This window comes from Lissotriton helveticus, chromosome 1_1, assembly GCF_964261635.1.
Source record: "Lissotriton helveticus chromosome 1_1, aLisHel1.1, whole genome shotgun sequence".
In the NCBI taxonomy this organism is placed as follows: domain Eukaryota; kingdom Metazoa; phylum Chordata; class Amphibia; order Caudata; family Salamandridae; genus Lissotriton; species Lissotriton helveticus.
The window spans coordinates 1,184,752,908-1,184,771,597 of NC_136057.1; the positions used below are offsets into that span (position 1 = coordinate 1,184,752,908).

An 18,690-nucleotide genomic window follows, 5' to 3' on the forward strand; every position below is an offset into this window, starting at 1 on the left:
CGACACCTGGGCATCACAACTTTCCAGGGCAACTGATGGCTTCAAATAGCTTGGCATATATATCTCCCCATGTCCGAAAATCTCCTGGGCACGCATTATTACTTCGCTATTGGCTCGCCTTAATAGTGAAACCGCCGTGTGATCTTCTCTCCCTTTATCTCTATATGGGCGATTCGCCATTTTTAAAATGGTGTCGTTGCCCCGTATCCTGTATAGCCTCCAGAACTATCCATACCCCATTCCACGCTCATGGTTCGCACAAGTCACAGCCATACAAAATACATTTATGTGGAATGGTGGGGCGATAAGAGTGGCACTTCGTACGTGTACACAATCCACATATTGCGGTGGGATCTCCGCAGCAGCTATTTATGCCTATTATGTAGCGTCCCACATTTTGGTAATAAAGGAATGGTGGTATAGCTCCCCAATGGGTCCGCATATTCGGCTGAACATGCTGCAATGGATCAGGTCCCGCTCCTTCACCTACTGTACAGTTCCGTTCGTCTGGATCATCTGCCACCGGCTGGCAGGGTAGTGATACAACTCTGGCGGACTACGACCCGACAGATGGGCTGGCAGAGGACACTTACTCAAATAACTCCCTTAAGGCAGGGCACACACCTCCGATCCGTGCTGATATTGAAGGGGTTTAGAGGGTGGGACCACGTCGGGATCTCAACCCTCGGTGATATAATGGGTGGGACCACATTGAAGTCATTTCAACAACTTCAGGATGCTTTTGATTTACACAAATCACAATTTTATAAGTTCCTTCAACTCCGACACGCACTTCTACCCCAGATTCGTACATACAATCCCTCCCTGAGTTTCGGCCCCTAGAAGGTCGGTTGCTTACAGGAGACCTAGGACCCCACAAGATCAAACATGTCTATCAGACACTGACGACCCTTACACCCACCACACTGGACAAGATACGACTTGCATTGGCAGGCATATATACCCGAAATCACCAATGATGATTGGGCTGAAGCCATCGCCAGCCCCAGAGGTGCGGCGGTTTCCATGCGTTTTTGGCTTATCCAATTTAAATATTTACATCGCACATACTACACTAGGGTACGCCTTGGCGGATGGGCGGTATTTATCTCCCATGTGCCTGCGGTGCGATAGGGAGGAGGAGACGTTCTTACACACGGTGTGGAGCTGCTTGGCGTTACAGCCATTTTGGCGTTGAATCAGATCATGCCTCCATCAAGTGCTGTCATGGGATCTCCCACTTGACCCTCGCCTTGTCTTGTTACATTCAACAGAGGACATCCGGGGGAACAGGTATAAGCAGCACCTTTTGTTTTAAGTCCTCACGGTGGGCAAGAGGGACATAGCGCAAATGTAGAAGGCAACATCACTCCGACCTTGGGCAAATGGAAAACTGGCCTTGATAAATGTATGGGGGCTGAGATTGCTGTTTTTGAGGCCCGAGGGTGCCCCGCTGAGCATCGCAAAATCTGCACTTGATGGGCAGACTATCGTGGTATCGACCTTCCCCCCCTTGCCTGACTCGGACCCCTGAGAATGGACCAGTTCTTTCTATGTGCTGTTATATCCCCACTGTAAGTTCTAATATGTTTAATACTGCACACTATGACGAATACACCACTTGCACGAATATGAGACCGGAACCTTTCTGTGAGTTCCTCGTTTATGACACCTACATGTTTGGTGGGTGTTGTTCTAAATCAGAAATATGGTTGTTGGCACAAGCTGGTTGTGGTACTCAAAATACCACACTAGAGAAGACCACACATCCCCGTAGCATGGACTACCTCCAATATCAGAAAAAATCCACTATCCAACCCAATTTCCACCTTTGGCCCTGGCAGACACCAACTGATCCTGCCTGTGTGAGGCCTGGACAGTTTTATTCAGGTGTGGTTTATATTGAGGTGAACGGTTGGTGCATTTAAACGCAACCATCAAAGGCATAATGCAAAAATACATGCCCCTTTCTAACTTCAGTGGAGGTTATTAAAGGGTGCAGGAAAAGCAAAGAGTCTGTGGGTTCTCAAAATCCTTACACTATGGGTCTTTTTGGAACTCTGGATACAGCTGCAAAAGTTGAACCTTTGGCTCCACATTTTTGGCAAGCTGTTTTAAATGTTGCAAAAAACACAAAACAGTGGATGAATTTGTATTCATTGGCCCGCCTCATTAGATTTCAAGATTGACAGTATCAAAAGCTTCTGACCGGTCTCGTAGGATCAGGTGGCAAGCTTGCTGGTGTCCTTGATGTAGAATACATTGGCAATAACTAGAAGGACAGCTGCATTTTGTCACAATGATTCGCTTCCTGAATCTAAAATGCGCACCCTCTTATGTTGTTCTGAGACACGTAGTTGATAAGTACACTGATTAACCATTGTTGATGGGCTTTGCTACAAACAAGATGAATTCTTTATGCACAGTAACATTACATCTTAAGAAATAGAAGTAACCCTCAGCTATTTGGCCCATGCAAAGAAGATCTGGGAAAAATTATCTATCTGCTTTAAAAATAACATTATTAGTTTACAAACATCTCAAAGTACCTTCACAAGTTTTGGCCATCAACATGCATAAAGCATAACTGTAGTCACATATAGGATTGGGTAAAATGCAGATGGCTACATCATGGAAACTTTCCATCAACAAAATCGTTTATATAGTCTAAAGGTTATTGGTAGCTCACTATCTGGTTTAGAAACTTAAAACAAATCTGTTTCAGAAATAGGTTACATACAAAATCTCTGACTTCTAGGAAAATAGCACATTACAAAGGCCTGAATGAATGTGTTGTGTATGAGACATTTTCAATAATTAAGGCATAGGTGTCATTAGGAATGTCAGTAGACTTTGCTTTTACTTAAGACCTGGTGAGCACGGCTCAGTGATTCTCCAAACCTGCATACACTGTGTTCATCTCAGAAAAGGAACAGCTGGCAGTTCTCAAGGAGCATTGGCACAGTCTGGTGTCAGGCTTCACATGTGTGGATAATGCACTATGCAACAGTGCCTGGATGATGATCGACATTTCCCGGCAGCCTCCTAAATCTCATTTTGTTTGCTAATGGTGGTGGCCGTCTTGAATTACTGGGTATAACTTTCTTCATGGTTCACAGCATCCTTGCTAAGCAATTGTGGTACAAAGCTGCTGCAGACAAAACCTTTTTTTTGTTTTTGTTTTATATAGCACAAACTCGACCTGAAAGTATCAGAGTGCATTACATGAGCACCAGTTGTTTTACAGATGGACTCTGAATTTCCTTTTGTAAAGAACATTTGCTACCTTGGAGTTATTGGGGAATATTCAAAATGCAGAGAAGTTTTCAGAAATTCGAGACATTGTGAAAACAAACTTTAACTGTCTTCAACATTTAACAGTGACCATTTCAAAAGACTGTAGATATTGCTGCATTAACCTTGAGGTTTTATGTTGTGACAGAACAAGAGAACTCTTATGAGAAGACAATTTTACACATGATGAGGTTATTTGAGTTTGAGTATGTGTAATGTATTGGGAGCTCCAGTAGGAAATATATGAATTCTAAGACAGGGATCACAGAATATTAAATGCCTATTAATTACAGTTTGCAGCGGTACAAAAGCCAAGTAGAGGCTAAACTCGTCTTCTGCAGAGAGTGTATAGTGAGGAAGCCAATGGTAATTATCCTTCTAACAGGAAGATGTTTTGAAGAATGTATATCGAAGTTACTAATCTCTTGTATGCTCATGTTTAAGGAATAACAAATTTCACATCAGAGAACAGATAGTGGTTACACAGAGACACCACGGTTAAGGTATAGTTATCCATTGTCTTAGTAAGATGCAGGTTTGCCATGGAAAATTATAGAAAGAATCTCTTATTGCCTTTGGATATCCACTGTACAAGATACAGTGCCCAGCAGCAGTAATACGCCAGAGTGGTGGTGTCCAGTGTCTCTAGTTCTCCTTCTTACCCCATTCTTTTTTTCCTGGTTCTACTACTGACCTCATATTCAAATTGAAAGTGGTCATTGATGGAGGTGTTAAGAGATGGAAGAGTGAATTGCTCCCGTAGAACTTTGTCAATAACATAAACCCTTGTCCCAAATACTAACAAACTACTCCTTTTGGCTACACAAACACAATTGCAACAGACAGACCGAAGACAGATTTTAAACTGGGCAGAGAAGGCTATCAAAATAGTAGGTGACTTGTACAGCAGAGACACACTTAGAAGTTTCCTAGCCCTTCAGAATAAACATGAGATAATGGAGGGTCGCTTTCTACTTCACAGAGCCATAGGGACTGCCATGCACAAACTTTGAAATTCAGGTTGTATTAAACACCTACACTCCAGGATATGAAGGTGATAACTCCTATCACTGGTAAACATGAAGCAGTGACCCTAGTGTAACAAGCACTATTAGACCAGTCTAAAAGCTCACTGAACATAATGAGAGAAATCTGAGAGGCAGACATTGGTAATGTAACAGAGAAAGATTGGGGAAGGATGCAATAGTATTCACCAAAACTCTTGAGATATGATCAATGTAATCCATCCTATCATGTCCAATGGGCGTATCTTACCCCAAAATAAATTAACAGGATTTACCTTGATACACAGGCCAAATGCCCCAGATGTAGGGAAATCAACTCGAACTTTTGCCACATGTTTTGGATTTACACTGAACTACAGGAGTACTGGGACAAAGTGATTGACCACAACAATGTAGCTACAGATGGTTATGTCACAAGAGCCCCAAAGATTTTTATACTGGAACTTTCCTGAGACCAAAAGCTAAGAAAACAACAAGATTTGTCGACCTTATACTAGTGTTGGTAAAGTAGGTGACGATGGGGTGGAAAGACCCGAGCAGTCCTAGATATTATTCATGGCATTGAGAGGTCATTAAGTGGGTTCAAGCTGAAAGTGCCTTGAAATTAAGCAAGGATAATGGAAGCAAGAATTTACTAGAGCCTGAAATAAGGTAGAGTCTTTCCATACCAGCGCTAGTTCTAAGACACCACTAGCCACGTCCACAGAATCTGTACATGCTTGGGAATGGAGGGAGTAACACCCATGATTTTGACGTTAGAGAGGCCCCTTATGTAGAAACAGAAGATCTGAATATGTTAAACTGAAAACATGTTCTCTTACAGCACAATGTACCTGACTTTATGAATGTAATACGCAAGTGACTTTAACATAGATATGTAACATAATATCACAAAAATGGATAACGTTAGATTTATGCTATTTGTAAATGCATTTTTTATGCTATTGGTTCAGACTATATAATGACAAAAACCAATAAAGTATCTTTTGAAAAAAATAAGTGCCTCACTCCCACTTGATTCAGAGTACAAGGTTAATGCTTTCTGACAAATCATTCCTGAGAAACCAATAAAATGTCGACTTCAACTTAGATAATAACTTTGTCTCATACCCTCTCCACACAATAAAATTGGATTTCAGGCATGTCCGAAAAGTAATAATATCTAACGGTCCTCAGAAATATACTTAGGAGTCAGAATTTTCCAAGATATCGAATAACAATTAAATCAGACATGCAGGTCAAATTAATTTAGAGATTCAAAGTGCTCAGATTCAATTAAAGTATGTGTGGAAGGATTCAGGTTATTAGCTGTGGGGGGAGGGTAAGTACCCACCTCAATTAATAATCACACACTAATAAGCAACCTCAAGAATTGGTAACCCTTGTGATGATCTGAAGTTGAAGTTTGTTATGATAACTGGAGCCTTGCTCATATACTGTCCTGTACTCTGAATAATACAATTAAAAAGAGTTTTTAAAGAAAAAAGTCACTTTCAATCATTGTCAGGGTGAACCAATAAAGTCACTAAATAAACCTGAGCTCAGCCCCCTGGTAACTACGGCACAGAGCAGACCGTTTTAAATTAGAGGCCATGTGTAATTTATTTACTCAGTATTGAAACAGTGACAAAGACAACATACAGAACAATAAAAATCTCGCAATGAATTAGAAAAATAGAGAACACTTTAATAAACAAAATTATATCGAGATGAAAAAATCTAATCAGGAAAACTGGTGAAATGTTTTTTTAAAAGTTGTAGTAAAAATAGCACCAAGAAGCACAAAGTGCCAATGATAGTCATAAGTCATTTTAGAAAAGTAGCAAGGCTCAATTTGAAGCTGACCGTGTTTGAGTGTAAGTGAAAGACACTAACCAGGTTCGTCCTGGACAAAGGTTTTACCTTCTGACTTTAGTCCTTTAAGTCCCAATCCACCACAGGATTACACTTCAAAAGTCCACAGGACCTCAGGGGAAGCACTTGAGACTCATAGGGTGGCAGGCAAAGACCAACAGTAGAGTGCAATTCAAGTCCAGTTCCCACCGGTCAGCTGGACTGTTACAGAAAAAGGTCTCTTGTATCTTTTTATGTCCCTGAAGCCTTAATAGGAGGTCAGTTTATGACCCTTGGAGTTCACTTCTTTGTCCTGGGTACAAGAGCAAGCAGGTCCAGTCCGCCAGAGATCTTCTCAGGTTTCAGATAGCAGATTCAGTCCTCTTCAGATCTTCCTCAGGTCGAGGAATGATCTCAAGTGGACACCTGGAGGTGCCATATTTATATGTGGCACAAGCTAGTGGGTGGAAATTACCCCTGGGGACACATTAACCAATGGAGTAAAGGTTTCCATGGCTACCCCTACCCATTTTTGGCATTTTCAATATGACTGAGGTTTTAGACCAAACTAACCTTGGGCTCTGAGGGATGCGGGGGTGTATGTGTAGAGTGTACTGTGGTAATCCTGGTGTACTTCCACATCTAACACTAAAAGCAAGTTTTAGGCAGTCTCTGTACCGCCAACAAACTCAGAGACAGAATTCTGGTAAAATCAAATCGGAGATTTCAGCAAGCAGACAGTGCACAGACACTTAGGGGCCCATTAGGATGGCGGGCGGATTGCCCCCGCCAGGCTGGCGGTAGCCACCGCCAGCCTGGCGGGGGCAATCCGCCCGCCATCCTTGCTGCAAAGACCCCTCTCCATATTAACATGACTGGGGGTCCACGGCGGACGGAAAGACTGTCCGCCGCCTTTCCGCCCCGGTTGTCTTGCGACCGGGGCAGAAAAGGGTTTACATGGTGGCGGTGTCTATCAGACACCGCCAGCCATATTAGCATGGGCTTCTTTAGATGCCTTTCCATAGCGGCATTGCCGCCACGGAAAGGCATGCGGAGTCTGCTTTGGGGGCCCGATGCGGGCCCCCATGGACTCTGCGGGGGTGGGGGGTGCACATGGGGGTACCTTTGGTACCCCCCAGCACTTCCATGCACAGCATGGAAGGCACCACGCGGTGCCTGCCGTGCTGTGCATGGAAGTGCACAGCATGCTTCCTGCCATTGTGGCAAGCGGTGCTGAGTGCACCGCTCGCCACAATGGTAGGAATGCAGGATGCGCCCGCCACTGTGGCAGGCGCATCCTAATGCTGGCCACGGGACCCCTTATGGCGGGCGGTCCCATTCACCGGTAGGATGACGGGCGGACAAAGCGGCTAGTCATCCTAATGGCCCCCTAAGTGTTTTGAAATTATGTTTCCCTCTTTTAAAGTGCATCTCAGATGTTATATGTTAACCAAACATACCTTTCAAAGAGGCTGTGATACTGTAATGTCAAAGAGAGTTCCACTGTGATTGGTGCCAGCCTAGTTGGCAGGAAACAGAAGGACCCTGCCCGAGTGTCAGCTAACATCAGCCTGTGACAGGGGGGCCTCTTTGAAGCACACTCCGAGTGTCATATGAAAAATCCCAGCAGACCTGTCAAGCAAGATGTGACATCCAAGCAGGAAGTGCAACTTTAATGAGATCTCCCCCAACCACCAGTATTACTGCGGGGGCTTTGTCAGGCAACCCTGCAATTGGGATAGTAAGATTATTAGTATGGTCGGTAGTACTCTAATGCTTCCTAACAGGCCATAAACTGGGTACCAGGAGTCAAGTGTTTGTTATCGTTCTCCTTAAGGGTTGTCGGAGACCCTAGTGGACACTGGGGTAACAGGCGATCTCAATAAAGTCACAGTTGAGCATCAATGTCTGCCCCAGGTCTCTTCTCCACAGGAACCTCCTGAGGCTTTCTTCTCATTGTCAGATCCTGGAAGTCTATCTGATTGTGAATAGGAAGAACATGAGGCGGGTGGTGCCACTGCGATGGCTTAAGGATTGGCTTTCTGTCAAGGATAGAGAGCAGCCTTAGGCTGAACATCAGTGGATCGAAGGGGCCATCTGGCTCTATCACAACCCCCCAAAACGAACAACTGGTAACAGTAGTCTTTGCTGAGGGGGACCCTTGCCCTATACCGATGTCTGAGGATGACCTCTGGGACCCTGATGGTACAGAGCTCACCCCCACAAATACATCTTCCCACCTCTGTAGTCGGTCGCCTCTTCATCGTCACAAGCGGGTGCCCAGGCAATACCAGCTGCTGAGGGCGAGGCAGCGGCAACATATATGGAGCCCACCACAGTTGCGAATGAGTTTGACTCTCCACTATATTAACTATCTACAACTACTTACTGCAGCACACGGAAGAGTTTTGCAAGGACTCTCTTACCCTAAAGACGATGCATCTTAAGACATAGGTCGTCTGCTCGGATTTCTGCCACGAGACAGTGGCCAGACAGTGGCAGCTCTGAGAATATATTCCTGCTTTTCAAAACTTGGGGCTACAGGTTCATTAAACGAACTGGCCACATTGCGGATTAAGAACAAGGGCAAAATGTATTTTTGCTTTGATGCTTTGAAAGTTATAATTCCCTTACAAGAATGGCAGCCAGTGAAATAATGCATACTTGGCAGTGTAATTAGCAGTGTTTCTATTGATTGGCTATACATTCTCTAGCAGGCTTGATGAGAAGTCACCGTGATGTATAGTAATGCTTTCTCGTTTATATTCTCATGTCACATCTTGGGATTACAGGAAGGAAGGGGTGGTTGTTTTGCTCCTTCTTACTATGTTGCTTCTTCCTTTCTTCTCTACATCTTAGCTGGAGACCCCCTCTTGGGGGTTGGCTCTCCAAAGTAGCTTCCAGGGTCGCATATTTTTTTGGGCTCCAGTGGGTGAGGTGGGGCCGGCCCTTGTGTGGGGACTTGGTTTGGTGGGGACTTGAGTGGGGGCAGTGTGGGAAGTGTTTCTCAGGGGTTGTGGGGTCATTGTATTATGTCTGTATAGGTGGTTGTATTAAAACAAAGAGTAGATGCTGGCAGGGGTCTTATGGAAAACAGGAAAGCTTGGAGAAAACTAGTAGTTATGCTATAACATACAGAGGTCATCTGCCGAGGGGGGCTGTCGCCTTGGTTCAGTTTTGGGTGTGTCTGACCTAGGAGCAACTCTGATAATGGCAAGCAATACTAATTGTCATGACCTGCACATACATATTCTTTATTGCAATGTAAATGGGAATAAACTGCCCCATAAGCGTCGGTCAATTAAGAAGGAACTGTTTTATTTATGTTTGTATATTGTCTGCCTACAGGAGGTTCACCTCACCAAGAGGCATATGTATCAAGCCCTTTTCCTGTTCGCAAACGGGCCGATTCTCAGAATCGGCCCATTTGCAAACAGGAAAAGGCCTTTTGGGATGTATCATCCCAAAGAGCATCGCAAATTAGAGAAATTTGCAATTCTCTATTTTGCGATTGCATTTAAGGAATCGCAATTTGCGATTCCTTAAATGTAATGTAAGAAGCACAGAAAAATCACGATTTGCCTTAAGGAATCGCAAATTACCACCAACGTCAAGTTGGAGGTAATTTGCGATTTCTTTGAAAAATGTACTTTTGTGCATTTTTCAAAGTGCCATGTGGCGCACATACATGCCCTTAGGGCATGTATGTGTGCCCTTAGGGCATGTATGTGTGCCACATGTGCACACACACATATTTTCAGGGATGCAACAGGGTGCCCTTTTGGCACCCTTGCAACCTTGAAATTGCATTCTCAATTTGATTTTCTAATTCGTAATCACAAATTGAGAGTGTCTTCCCATTCATTTCTATGGGCCTCCTAGCCCATAGGAATGAATGGGGAGGTATTCCTTATTTGCAAATCTCAATTTGCGATTCACAAAAAAGGAATATTTTGGAGTCACAAGATATTCAGCTAATCCTACATACATTGCATTTTGCGATTCTCTAAAAATAGCAATTTGAGAATCGCAAAAGTCTTTTTTGATACATATGCCCCCAAGTGGCAAACGTGCTATTGGAGGTTCTGGGTTACTGGGAGCATGGTGCCGCTTGTTTCACTTCCACTCAGAGGTAGGTGGCTCTCCTGATGCAGGACAAGAGCTGGACTATGGTGGGACATAATCTGGATCCTAATGGCCGATGACTTATTGTGACTATTACTTGGGGAAACATCTAATTAACTCTGTGTATTGTCTATGGCCCTAACGAGGTGACTCTATGGTTGTCAATGATTTGCTGGCCAAGCAAGAGGAGTTATAGTAAACCTAGATCCAATATACAGCTTCTTCAACTGCCATGGGTGAGTGGGGGGGTTCTTCCTACCCGACCTTCGGGTTTAATACCTGGCTGCATTCATGTCTAGAGTAGTCATGATTCTTGGTATGGAGTCGGGTCCCTGGGACACTTATTTCCAGAGTATTTTCCTTGGGGTGACCATATTTCTCCTTGTGTTGGTATAATCCCCACAATCTAATTTAAAAGGACTAGGTTCAGGGTGGCGATAACATCAGATGATATTAAGCATACTAATCTGCTGTTTTAAGAGGAATAACTTATCATTTTAAGTTTATAAAAGATCTTTATCTTTGCCTTAATGTCTTTATACTATGAAGGTTAGACAAGGTGCAAAATGTTTTTGATGTATGGCTCAGTAGGCAGAGGGAGTAAACATCTTTGTCGTCAGTTAAACTTTATTGGGATTCAATTATGGGGAAGTTTAATCAAACTTTTCTTGCTAATTTGGTTTGGGACCCCAAGCTACTAGTATTAAGACACTCTCGAGCAATTCCATCACACGGCATGACTGATCCTCGACGTACCACGCCACGGCCACATCACCCCCCACCTGAGAAACCAGCACTGCTCCCCGTCAACAAGAGGATATCCTTCAAGCTCCTCACCCACGCACACAAGGCACTCCACAAGACCGGCCCAGCCTACCTCAACAGACTGCTCTCCTGCTACATCCCCAAACACCAGCTACGCTACGCCGACCTCTCACTCGCCACCGTCCCGCACATCCGAAGAACAACCACCGGTGGGAGATCCTTCTCCCACCTCGCCGCCAAGACATGGAACACCTTCCCACTGAGCCTACGACAGACCCAAGACCTGCTGACCTTCAAGAGGATACTCAAGACCTGGCTGTTCGATCAGTTGACCTCCCCCCCCCAGCACCTTAAGACCCTCGTGGGTATGTAGTGCGCTTTACAAATGATTGATTGATTGATTGACTTGCTGTGGATTTATTTCTTCGTAATATCCCTGGCAATATTAGTGCAGGCCCGACACTGCCTTCTCAAGGAGGCCCCAAATCCTATGCTCTGGTAGCATGAATCTTTGGACACTGGTTTTCTTTAAAACTCCTTAATTGATGATGATGATGGGCTAGATTAATGAGAATCTGAGACCCACTGAGGGGGATGGGCAGTCGTTTTCAGATTGATTATGGCAGGTCATGACCTATTATCACCCCCGCCAAAACTCTTTTTCTGTTTACTCTGCAATAGTTTGTTAATCAGACACACCCTGTACTTTAATTGATCATCATAGTATTTTGTTTCATTTAAAAAAAAAAATTTTTATCGGATGTTGGCATGTGCTCTTTCTCACAGTGTGATTCTTTTTTATACATGTGGGTATCCTCTGTGGAACTAAAACCTACTCCAAAAAAACAGACAGAAAACCTGGAGAGTCTGTATTCAAGGAAAAATGTGGGAAATACAATGGTTGAATTAGATACTTCTAAGTCTGTTCTGAGTGTTTAGAGTAAAAATTGGGCAGATTGGTGAAGTTGGTGATGAGGAATTATGGACATGGACCACATCTGTATCTGACCTGCCACTGAAACCAAGCTATACCAACCGGTGGACCTTAAAAAGGGCGAAATCAGTCTTGGATTGTTTGTGTTCCAGTGCAGGGAGGTCCTGGCCTGGCAGTTTGGGGTGAACTATTCCTATTGGAGAAGGGTCAAGATTGATGTACATATGGCTGGGTCCAAACTGAGGTGGCATGGTGTGCAAAATAACTATGCACTGGCATACATGCTGGAGTAATTACCAGTGGCTGAGATTAATTCAAGCATTGAAGCCTTCACTTCTTTGGGTACTTTAATGCAATGCCATAAGTGGGACGAGTATGCCCAGATGAGGGTCCCGTTCACACTGAGGCACTGGAACGAAGCTGGTCTTGGGTTTCATGTGTTCCAGTTCAGGGAGGACCTGGCCTGGCCCTTTGGACTTGATTGTTTCTACTGGAGCGGGGTAAAGACTGATTAACATATGGCTGGGTCCAAACCGAGATGGCATTGTGCGTAAAATGACGATGGACTGGGATGCTGTCCTGGTTAAGATTAGTTCAAGCATTCCATCCAGCACTTTTTTAAATACTTCAGTTTATGTGATGGTGTTACTTATGAAATGTTGTTGATCTATATTAAGAGGTAAACAGTCTAAATATCGAGTTTTTTATTTCGACCTACAAGAATATTGAGTTGGAATTATCGGAGGGACACAATATCGAAAGCAAGAATATCGACAACCAGAATATCAACCAGAAGGTGATAAATATTGTCTTTGTTAATATCAAAGTTAGTAGTATTGATAGCAAAAATATTGATGTTACTAATATCGATATTAATATTAGTGTTATGTATTATATTATGTATTTTATATGTTTGTGTTTATATTTTTTGTTAATTATTGTACTAGTTTTAGAATATATGTATTACATTGTTTGAAGTTAGTAATATTTTTTTAAGTAAATTTTGCTTTTTAGTACCATAGCGGGTTGTGGGATTATTGGGGAATAGGGTGGGAAGTAATTTAATTATAGTGAATTAATTATAAAAAATTAGGAATTAGTAATTATTTTGAAATAAATTATGTGATTTAGTTCTGTAGCGGGTTGTGTTTTTATAGGGGGATAGGGTGGGAAGTAATTTAATTGTAATGAAGTAATTATTTATTTTTAGTTATTGGTATTGATCAATAATTTTATGTTAAATAATTATTAATTTGCAATTAATTTATATTAATTGGTAATACATTTTTATTAATTGATTAATTGGTAATTATATTAAGTGTATTAATGTATTATTGGAATGTGTTGTGAGGTTCTAGGGCAATAGGGTGGGAAGTAATTTAATTGTAATTAAGTAATTATTTATTTTAGTGTTGAGTATTGATAATGTATTGTTAATTAATTATTAATTGGCAATAACGTTTATTAATTAATTTTGGGGGGAAATTAATTTATTGTTCATTATTTAATAATAGGAAATTACATTTGATTAATTATAATGTATTGGTATTCATCCATAACTTATTGTTAATTAATAATTGCTACAGATTTTGTAATAATTATTGTTTTTTGGTATTGAAAATTACATCATTTTTGGGGGGGTAATTAATTTTGTATAATTATTATTTAATTGTATTTATCATCAATGTAATTGTTGATTAATTAATAATTAGTAATTATTTTTAAGTAATTATTTATTTCTAATAATTAATTTATTGTTATTTAATAATTACATTTTTAAAAATATTTAGATTATTAGTAAGTTATTTTAGAACCCCTACGCCACAGCTTTCCAAACTTTTCATGTTGGGGACACACTTTTTGGAAATGCATAATTTTGGGACAAAGTAAGGCAGTGTAGCGAGCGAGCCCGAAACACCTAAGGGGAGTTTGCGGGGTTCTCTGTCTTACTCCCTCTAGCTCCCTCTCTCTCTGTCTTGCTCCCTCTAGCTCCCTCTTTCTCTCTGTCTTGCTCCCTCTAGCTCCCTCTAAATCCCTCTCTCTCTATCTTACTCCCTCTAGCTCCCTCTAGCTCCCTCTCTCTCTGTCTTGCTCCCTCTAGATTCCTCACTCTCTGTCTTGCTCCCTCTAGCTCCCTCTTTCTCTGTCTTGCTCCCTCTTTCTCTCTGTCTTGCTCCCTCTAGCTCCCTCTCCCTCTGTCATACTCCCTCTACCTCCATCTCTCTCTGTCTTACTCCCTCTAGCTCCCTCTGTCTCCCTCTCTCTCTGTCTTGCTCCCTCTAGCTACCTCTCTCTCTGTCTTGCTCCCTCTAGCTCCCTCTCTCTCTGTCTTGCTCCCTCTTACTCAATCTAGCTCCCTCTCCCTTGCTCCCTCTAGCTCCCTCTCTCTCTGTCTTGCTCCCTCTTACTCAATCTAGCTCCCTCTCCTCCCTTGCTCCCTCTAGCTCCCTCTCTCTGTCTTGCTCCCTCTAGATCCCTCTAAATCCCTCTCTCTGTCTTGCTCCCTCTAGCTCCATCTCTCTCTCGGTCTTGCTCCCTCTAACTTCCTCTCTATTACTCCCTCTAGCTCCCTCTCTCTCTTACTTCCTCTAGCTCCCTCTGTCTCCCTCTCTCTGTGTCTTGCTCCCTCTAGCTCCCTCTCTCTCTGTCTTGCTCCCTCTAGCTCCCTCTCTCTGTCTTGCTCCCTCTAGCTCCCTCTCTCTCTGTCTTACTCCCTCTAGCTCCCTCTATCTGTCTTACTCCCTCTAGCTCCCTCTCTCTGTCTTACTCCTTCTATCCCCCTCTCTCTCTGTCTTGCTCCCTCTAGCTCCCTCTCTCTCTGTCTTATTCCCTCTAGCTCCCTCGCTCTCTCTCTTACTCCCTCTAGCTCCCTCTCTCTGACTTGCTCCCTCTAGCTCCCTCTCTCTCTCTGTCTTGCTCCCTCTCTCTGTCTTGCTCCCTCTAGCTCACTCTCTCTCTGTCTTACTCCCTCTCTCTGTCTTACTCCCTCTAGCTCCCTCTCTGTCTTACTCCATCTAGCTCCCCCTCTCTCTGTCTTACTCCCTCTAGTTCCCTCTCTCTCTGTCTTATTCCCTCTAGCTCCCTCTCTCTCTGTCTTACTCCCTCTAGCTCCCTCTCTCTCTGTCTTGCTCACTCTAGCTCCCTCTCTCTCTATCTTACTCCCTCCAGCTCCCTCTCTCTCTGTCTTACTCCCTCTAACTCACTCTGTCTCCCTCTCTCTCTCTCTTACTCCCTCTAGCTCCCTCTCTCTCTGACTTACTCCCGTAGCTCCCTCTCTCTGTCTTACTCCCCGTAGCTCCCTCTCTCTCTTGCTCCCTATAGCTCCCTCTCTCTCTGTCTTACTCCCTCTCTCTGTCTTACTCCATCTAGCTCCCTCTCTCTATGTCTTACTCCCTCTAGCTCCCTCTCTCTGTGTCTTATTCCCTCTAGCTCCCTCTCTCTCTGTCTTACTCCCTCTAGCTCCCTCTCTCTCTGTCTTGCTCACTCTAGCTCCCTCTCTCTCTCTCTCTTACTCCCTCTAGCTCCCTCTCTCTCTGTCTTACTCCCTCTAACTCCCTCTGTCTCCCTCTCTCTCTGTCTTACTCCCTCTAACTCCCTCTGTCTCCCTCGCTCTCTATCTTACTCCCTCTAGCTCCCTCTGTCTCCCTCTCTCTATTGCTCCCTCTGTCTCCCTCGCTCCCTGTCTTACTCCCTCTAGCTCCCTTTGTCTCCCTCTCTCTCTGTCTTACTCCCTCTGTCACCTCACCCCAGCTTACAGGGCACGTATCTATATCATAGACTACTTCGACTCCAAATTCTCCTCTTGAAAACTCGTTCACTCCCCTGCGACACAGCCACCACTTGCAGGCGACACAGTACTGTGTCGGGACACACAGTTTGGAAAGCTGTGCCCTACGCTATCAAACACTTTCCCTACTGATGCACTCTCTGGAGTTGGAATAGTAATTTTAACCCCTACGCTATCCAACACTTTCCCTACTGTTGCACTCTCTGGAGTTGGAATAGTAATTTTTACCCCTACACTACCCAACACTTTCCCTACTGTTGCACCCTCTGGAGTTAAAATAGTTATTTTAACCCCTACGCTATCCAACACTTTCCCTACTGTTGCACCCTCTGGAGTTGGAATAGTAATTTTTACCCCTACGCTATCCAACACTTTCCCTACTGTAGCACCCTCTGGGGTTGGAATAGTAATTTTAACCCCTACACTATCCAACACTTTTCCTACTGTTGCACTATGTGGGGTTGGAATAGTAATTTATACCCATACGCTATCCAACACTTTCCCTACTGTTGCACCCTCTGGAGTTGGAATAGTAGGTTTCACCCCTACGCTATCCAACACTTTCTCTACTGTTGCACCCTCTGGAGTTGGAATAGTAATTTTTACCCCTACGCTATCCAACACTTTCACTACTGTTGCACTCTCTGGAGTTGGAACAGTAATTTTAACCCCTATGCTATCCAAAATGTTCCCTACTGATGCACCCTCTGGAGTTGGAATAGTAATTTTAACCCCTACGCTAGCCAACACTTTCCCTACTGTTGCACGCTCTGGAGTTGGAATAGTAATTTTTACCCCTACGCTATCCAACACTTTCCCTACTGTTGCACTCTCTGGAGTTGGAATAGTAATTTTAACCGCTACGCTATCCAACACTTTCCCTACTGTTGCACTCTCTGGAGTTGGAATAGTAATTTTTACCACCATGCTATCCAACACTTTCCCTACTTTTGCACTCCCTGGAGTGGGAATAGTCATTTTTACCCCTACGCTATCCAATATTTACTGTTTTATTTAATATAGTGTATAATTTTTGTATTTGTTATATATAGTTTTGATATTTGTATTCATATCATTGCTGTAAGTGTATGTATTTATAATTTATAAAAATGTTTTTTAACAATTGATAAGTTATTATAATAATTAATTGTAAATATTTTTAAGTATATATATTATATTTTATATGTATATGTTTAATTTATTTTTACATTATATATATTTTACTTATAAGTTAAACATATTTTTAACTATGTTTATTTTAATTATATGTATTATTTATTTTATTTTACATTATTTTTAAACATTTTTTTTTAAACACGATATTTTGAATAACAATATTTTTGACAACAATATTTATTCATATATTTTTATATTTACCATAATGTAGATAGGACTTCGATATTCTTGACATCGATATTCCGCCTCTGATATTTTTTAAGTCGATATTTTTTAAGTCGATATTCTGTCAGTAATTCATATATTTTATTTATTTAGCATAAGGGATGGTAACACTGAGCAAAGCCATCCTCTACATAATTTATTATTATTATTATTTTGGAGTTTTATATAACGCTAGCTAGACCCAAAGGTATCAGAGTGCTTTACAGTATATGTGAATAAGTACATCATACTACATGCAAAGATTAAGGTAGTGGTATTAGCAACAGTTTAAACACTGAATGAGTCAGGTGACCGTATCAAAGGATCCTGTTAATGGGTTTGGATTTTTGGAAATCATAGATCAGCTTGTGAGTGTTTATAGATCTAAAAAGAAAAATATATGGCGCAAGCATTGTTGGGTAGCTTCATAGAGCAGAGGCCAGAAAACAAAGAATCTAAAACAGCAATTTAAGACCTAAAACAAGCAAAATGATTTACAAGGTGTAGTGGAAGAGAAAGAAACACATCATTAAAGGATCTGAAGCAACTCATTACTTTGAAAAGAGATCCGGGAGCAACCAAGCCAAAGGAAAGTGAAACTTAATGCTACAGCAAAAAAAACAAAAAAAAACAAGGACAAATATATTTAACATTGTGTAGCCAGGCACCCACTACTGTACTACTGCCACTGGGTTATTAAAATGAATGTCTCAAACAACATTACCGGCATTAAAAATAGGAACGGATATCAAAATCAAAATGGAAATGGAAATGGACACAATCCTGCGGGTCTACATGTTAAATATAAAGTGCATTCAATAGAAACACAAAAGAAAAATGCTATATCCAAAACGCAGATCTTTCAAACTTCAAACAATTCTTCAGCCACACATATGCACTCCTACGTGGACAATAAACTGGAATAATATGTAGATATTGGAATCAATGTATTAACAAAGCGCATTGTTTAATCTTAACTTGATGCTTTGAACCACAGTCTAACAATTCTAGGATTTTTTTCAGCACTTCGAAGAGAAAAAGTCAGTGGTAAACAGATAACGTTCAATTACCTTACACAGTCCGCAACATTAAGTACAAAGATGTTCTTCAAAGAAGACATTGCTTTTAGACTGTTGTCTGTTATCTTCTGGCAGTCAGCCATGTACATGTGACTAAGATTCGAGCAGTGTTTGCTGAGCAATTTGAAACTTGCATCTGTAATACGACTATTACCTGTTGAAATAAACAGAAGTCACAAATTCTACAAAGGTACAATAACTGCTGACTGTACAAAACTTCAACATGAGGACGCCAACCTTCAATTCTGATTTTGGAAAGCTTCCGGCTTTGGAAAATTGCTTTAAATGCAGCATCAGAAAGGTGCGGGGAGCCAAGAAGTGATATGGATACAATGTGCTGGCATTTCTCAATTAAAGCCTTGAAAAAACAAACAAAAAAACTGTTACTCTACATGTAATAAAAATAACAATTGTTTCATAAGAATCCAAGAACTACACATCTTTTTTCATACTTTAGTTTTTGGCAGA

At 42.1% G+C, this 18,690-nt stretch overlaps 1 protein-coding gene and 1 long non-coding RNA gene across 2 annotated transcripts in view; one reads left to right on the forward strand and one right to left on the reverse strand.

Annotated features, from left to right (window-relative positions):
- Window positions 1-18,690, reverse strand: part of FBXL13 (F-box and leucine rich repeat protein 13) — a 1,354,404-nt gene that overhangs the window by 378,248 nt on the left and 957,466 nt on the right. The window contains exons 14-15 of the mRNA XM_078679367.1: window positions 18,460-18,580; window positions 18,214-18,376 (exon numbers count right to left, since the gene is read on the reverse strand). Coding sequence (XP_078535493.1) covers window positions 18,214-18,376; window positions 18,460-18,580 — 284 coding nt within the window. The remainder of the gene's footprint in view (window positions 1-18,213; window positions 18,377-18,459; window positions 18,581-18,690) is intronic.
- Window positions 1-18,690, forward strand: part of LOC144822187 (uncharacterized) — a 534,981-nt gene that overhangs the window by 378,110 nt on the left and 138,181 nt on the right. The window lies entirely within an intron of this gene.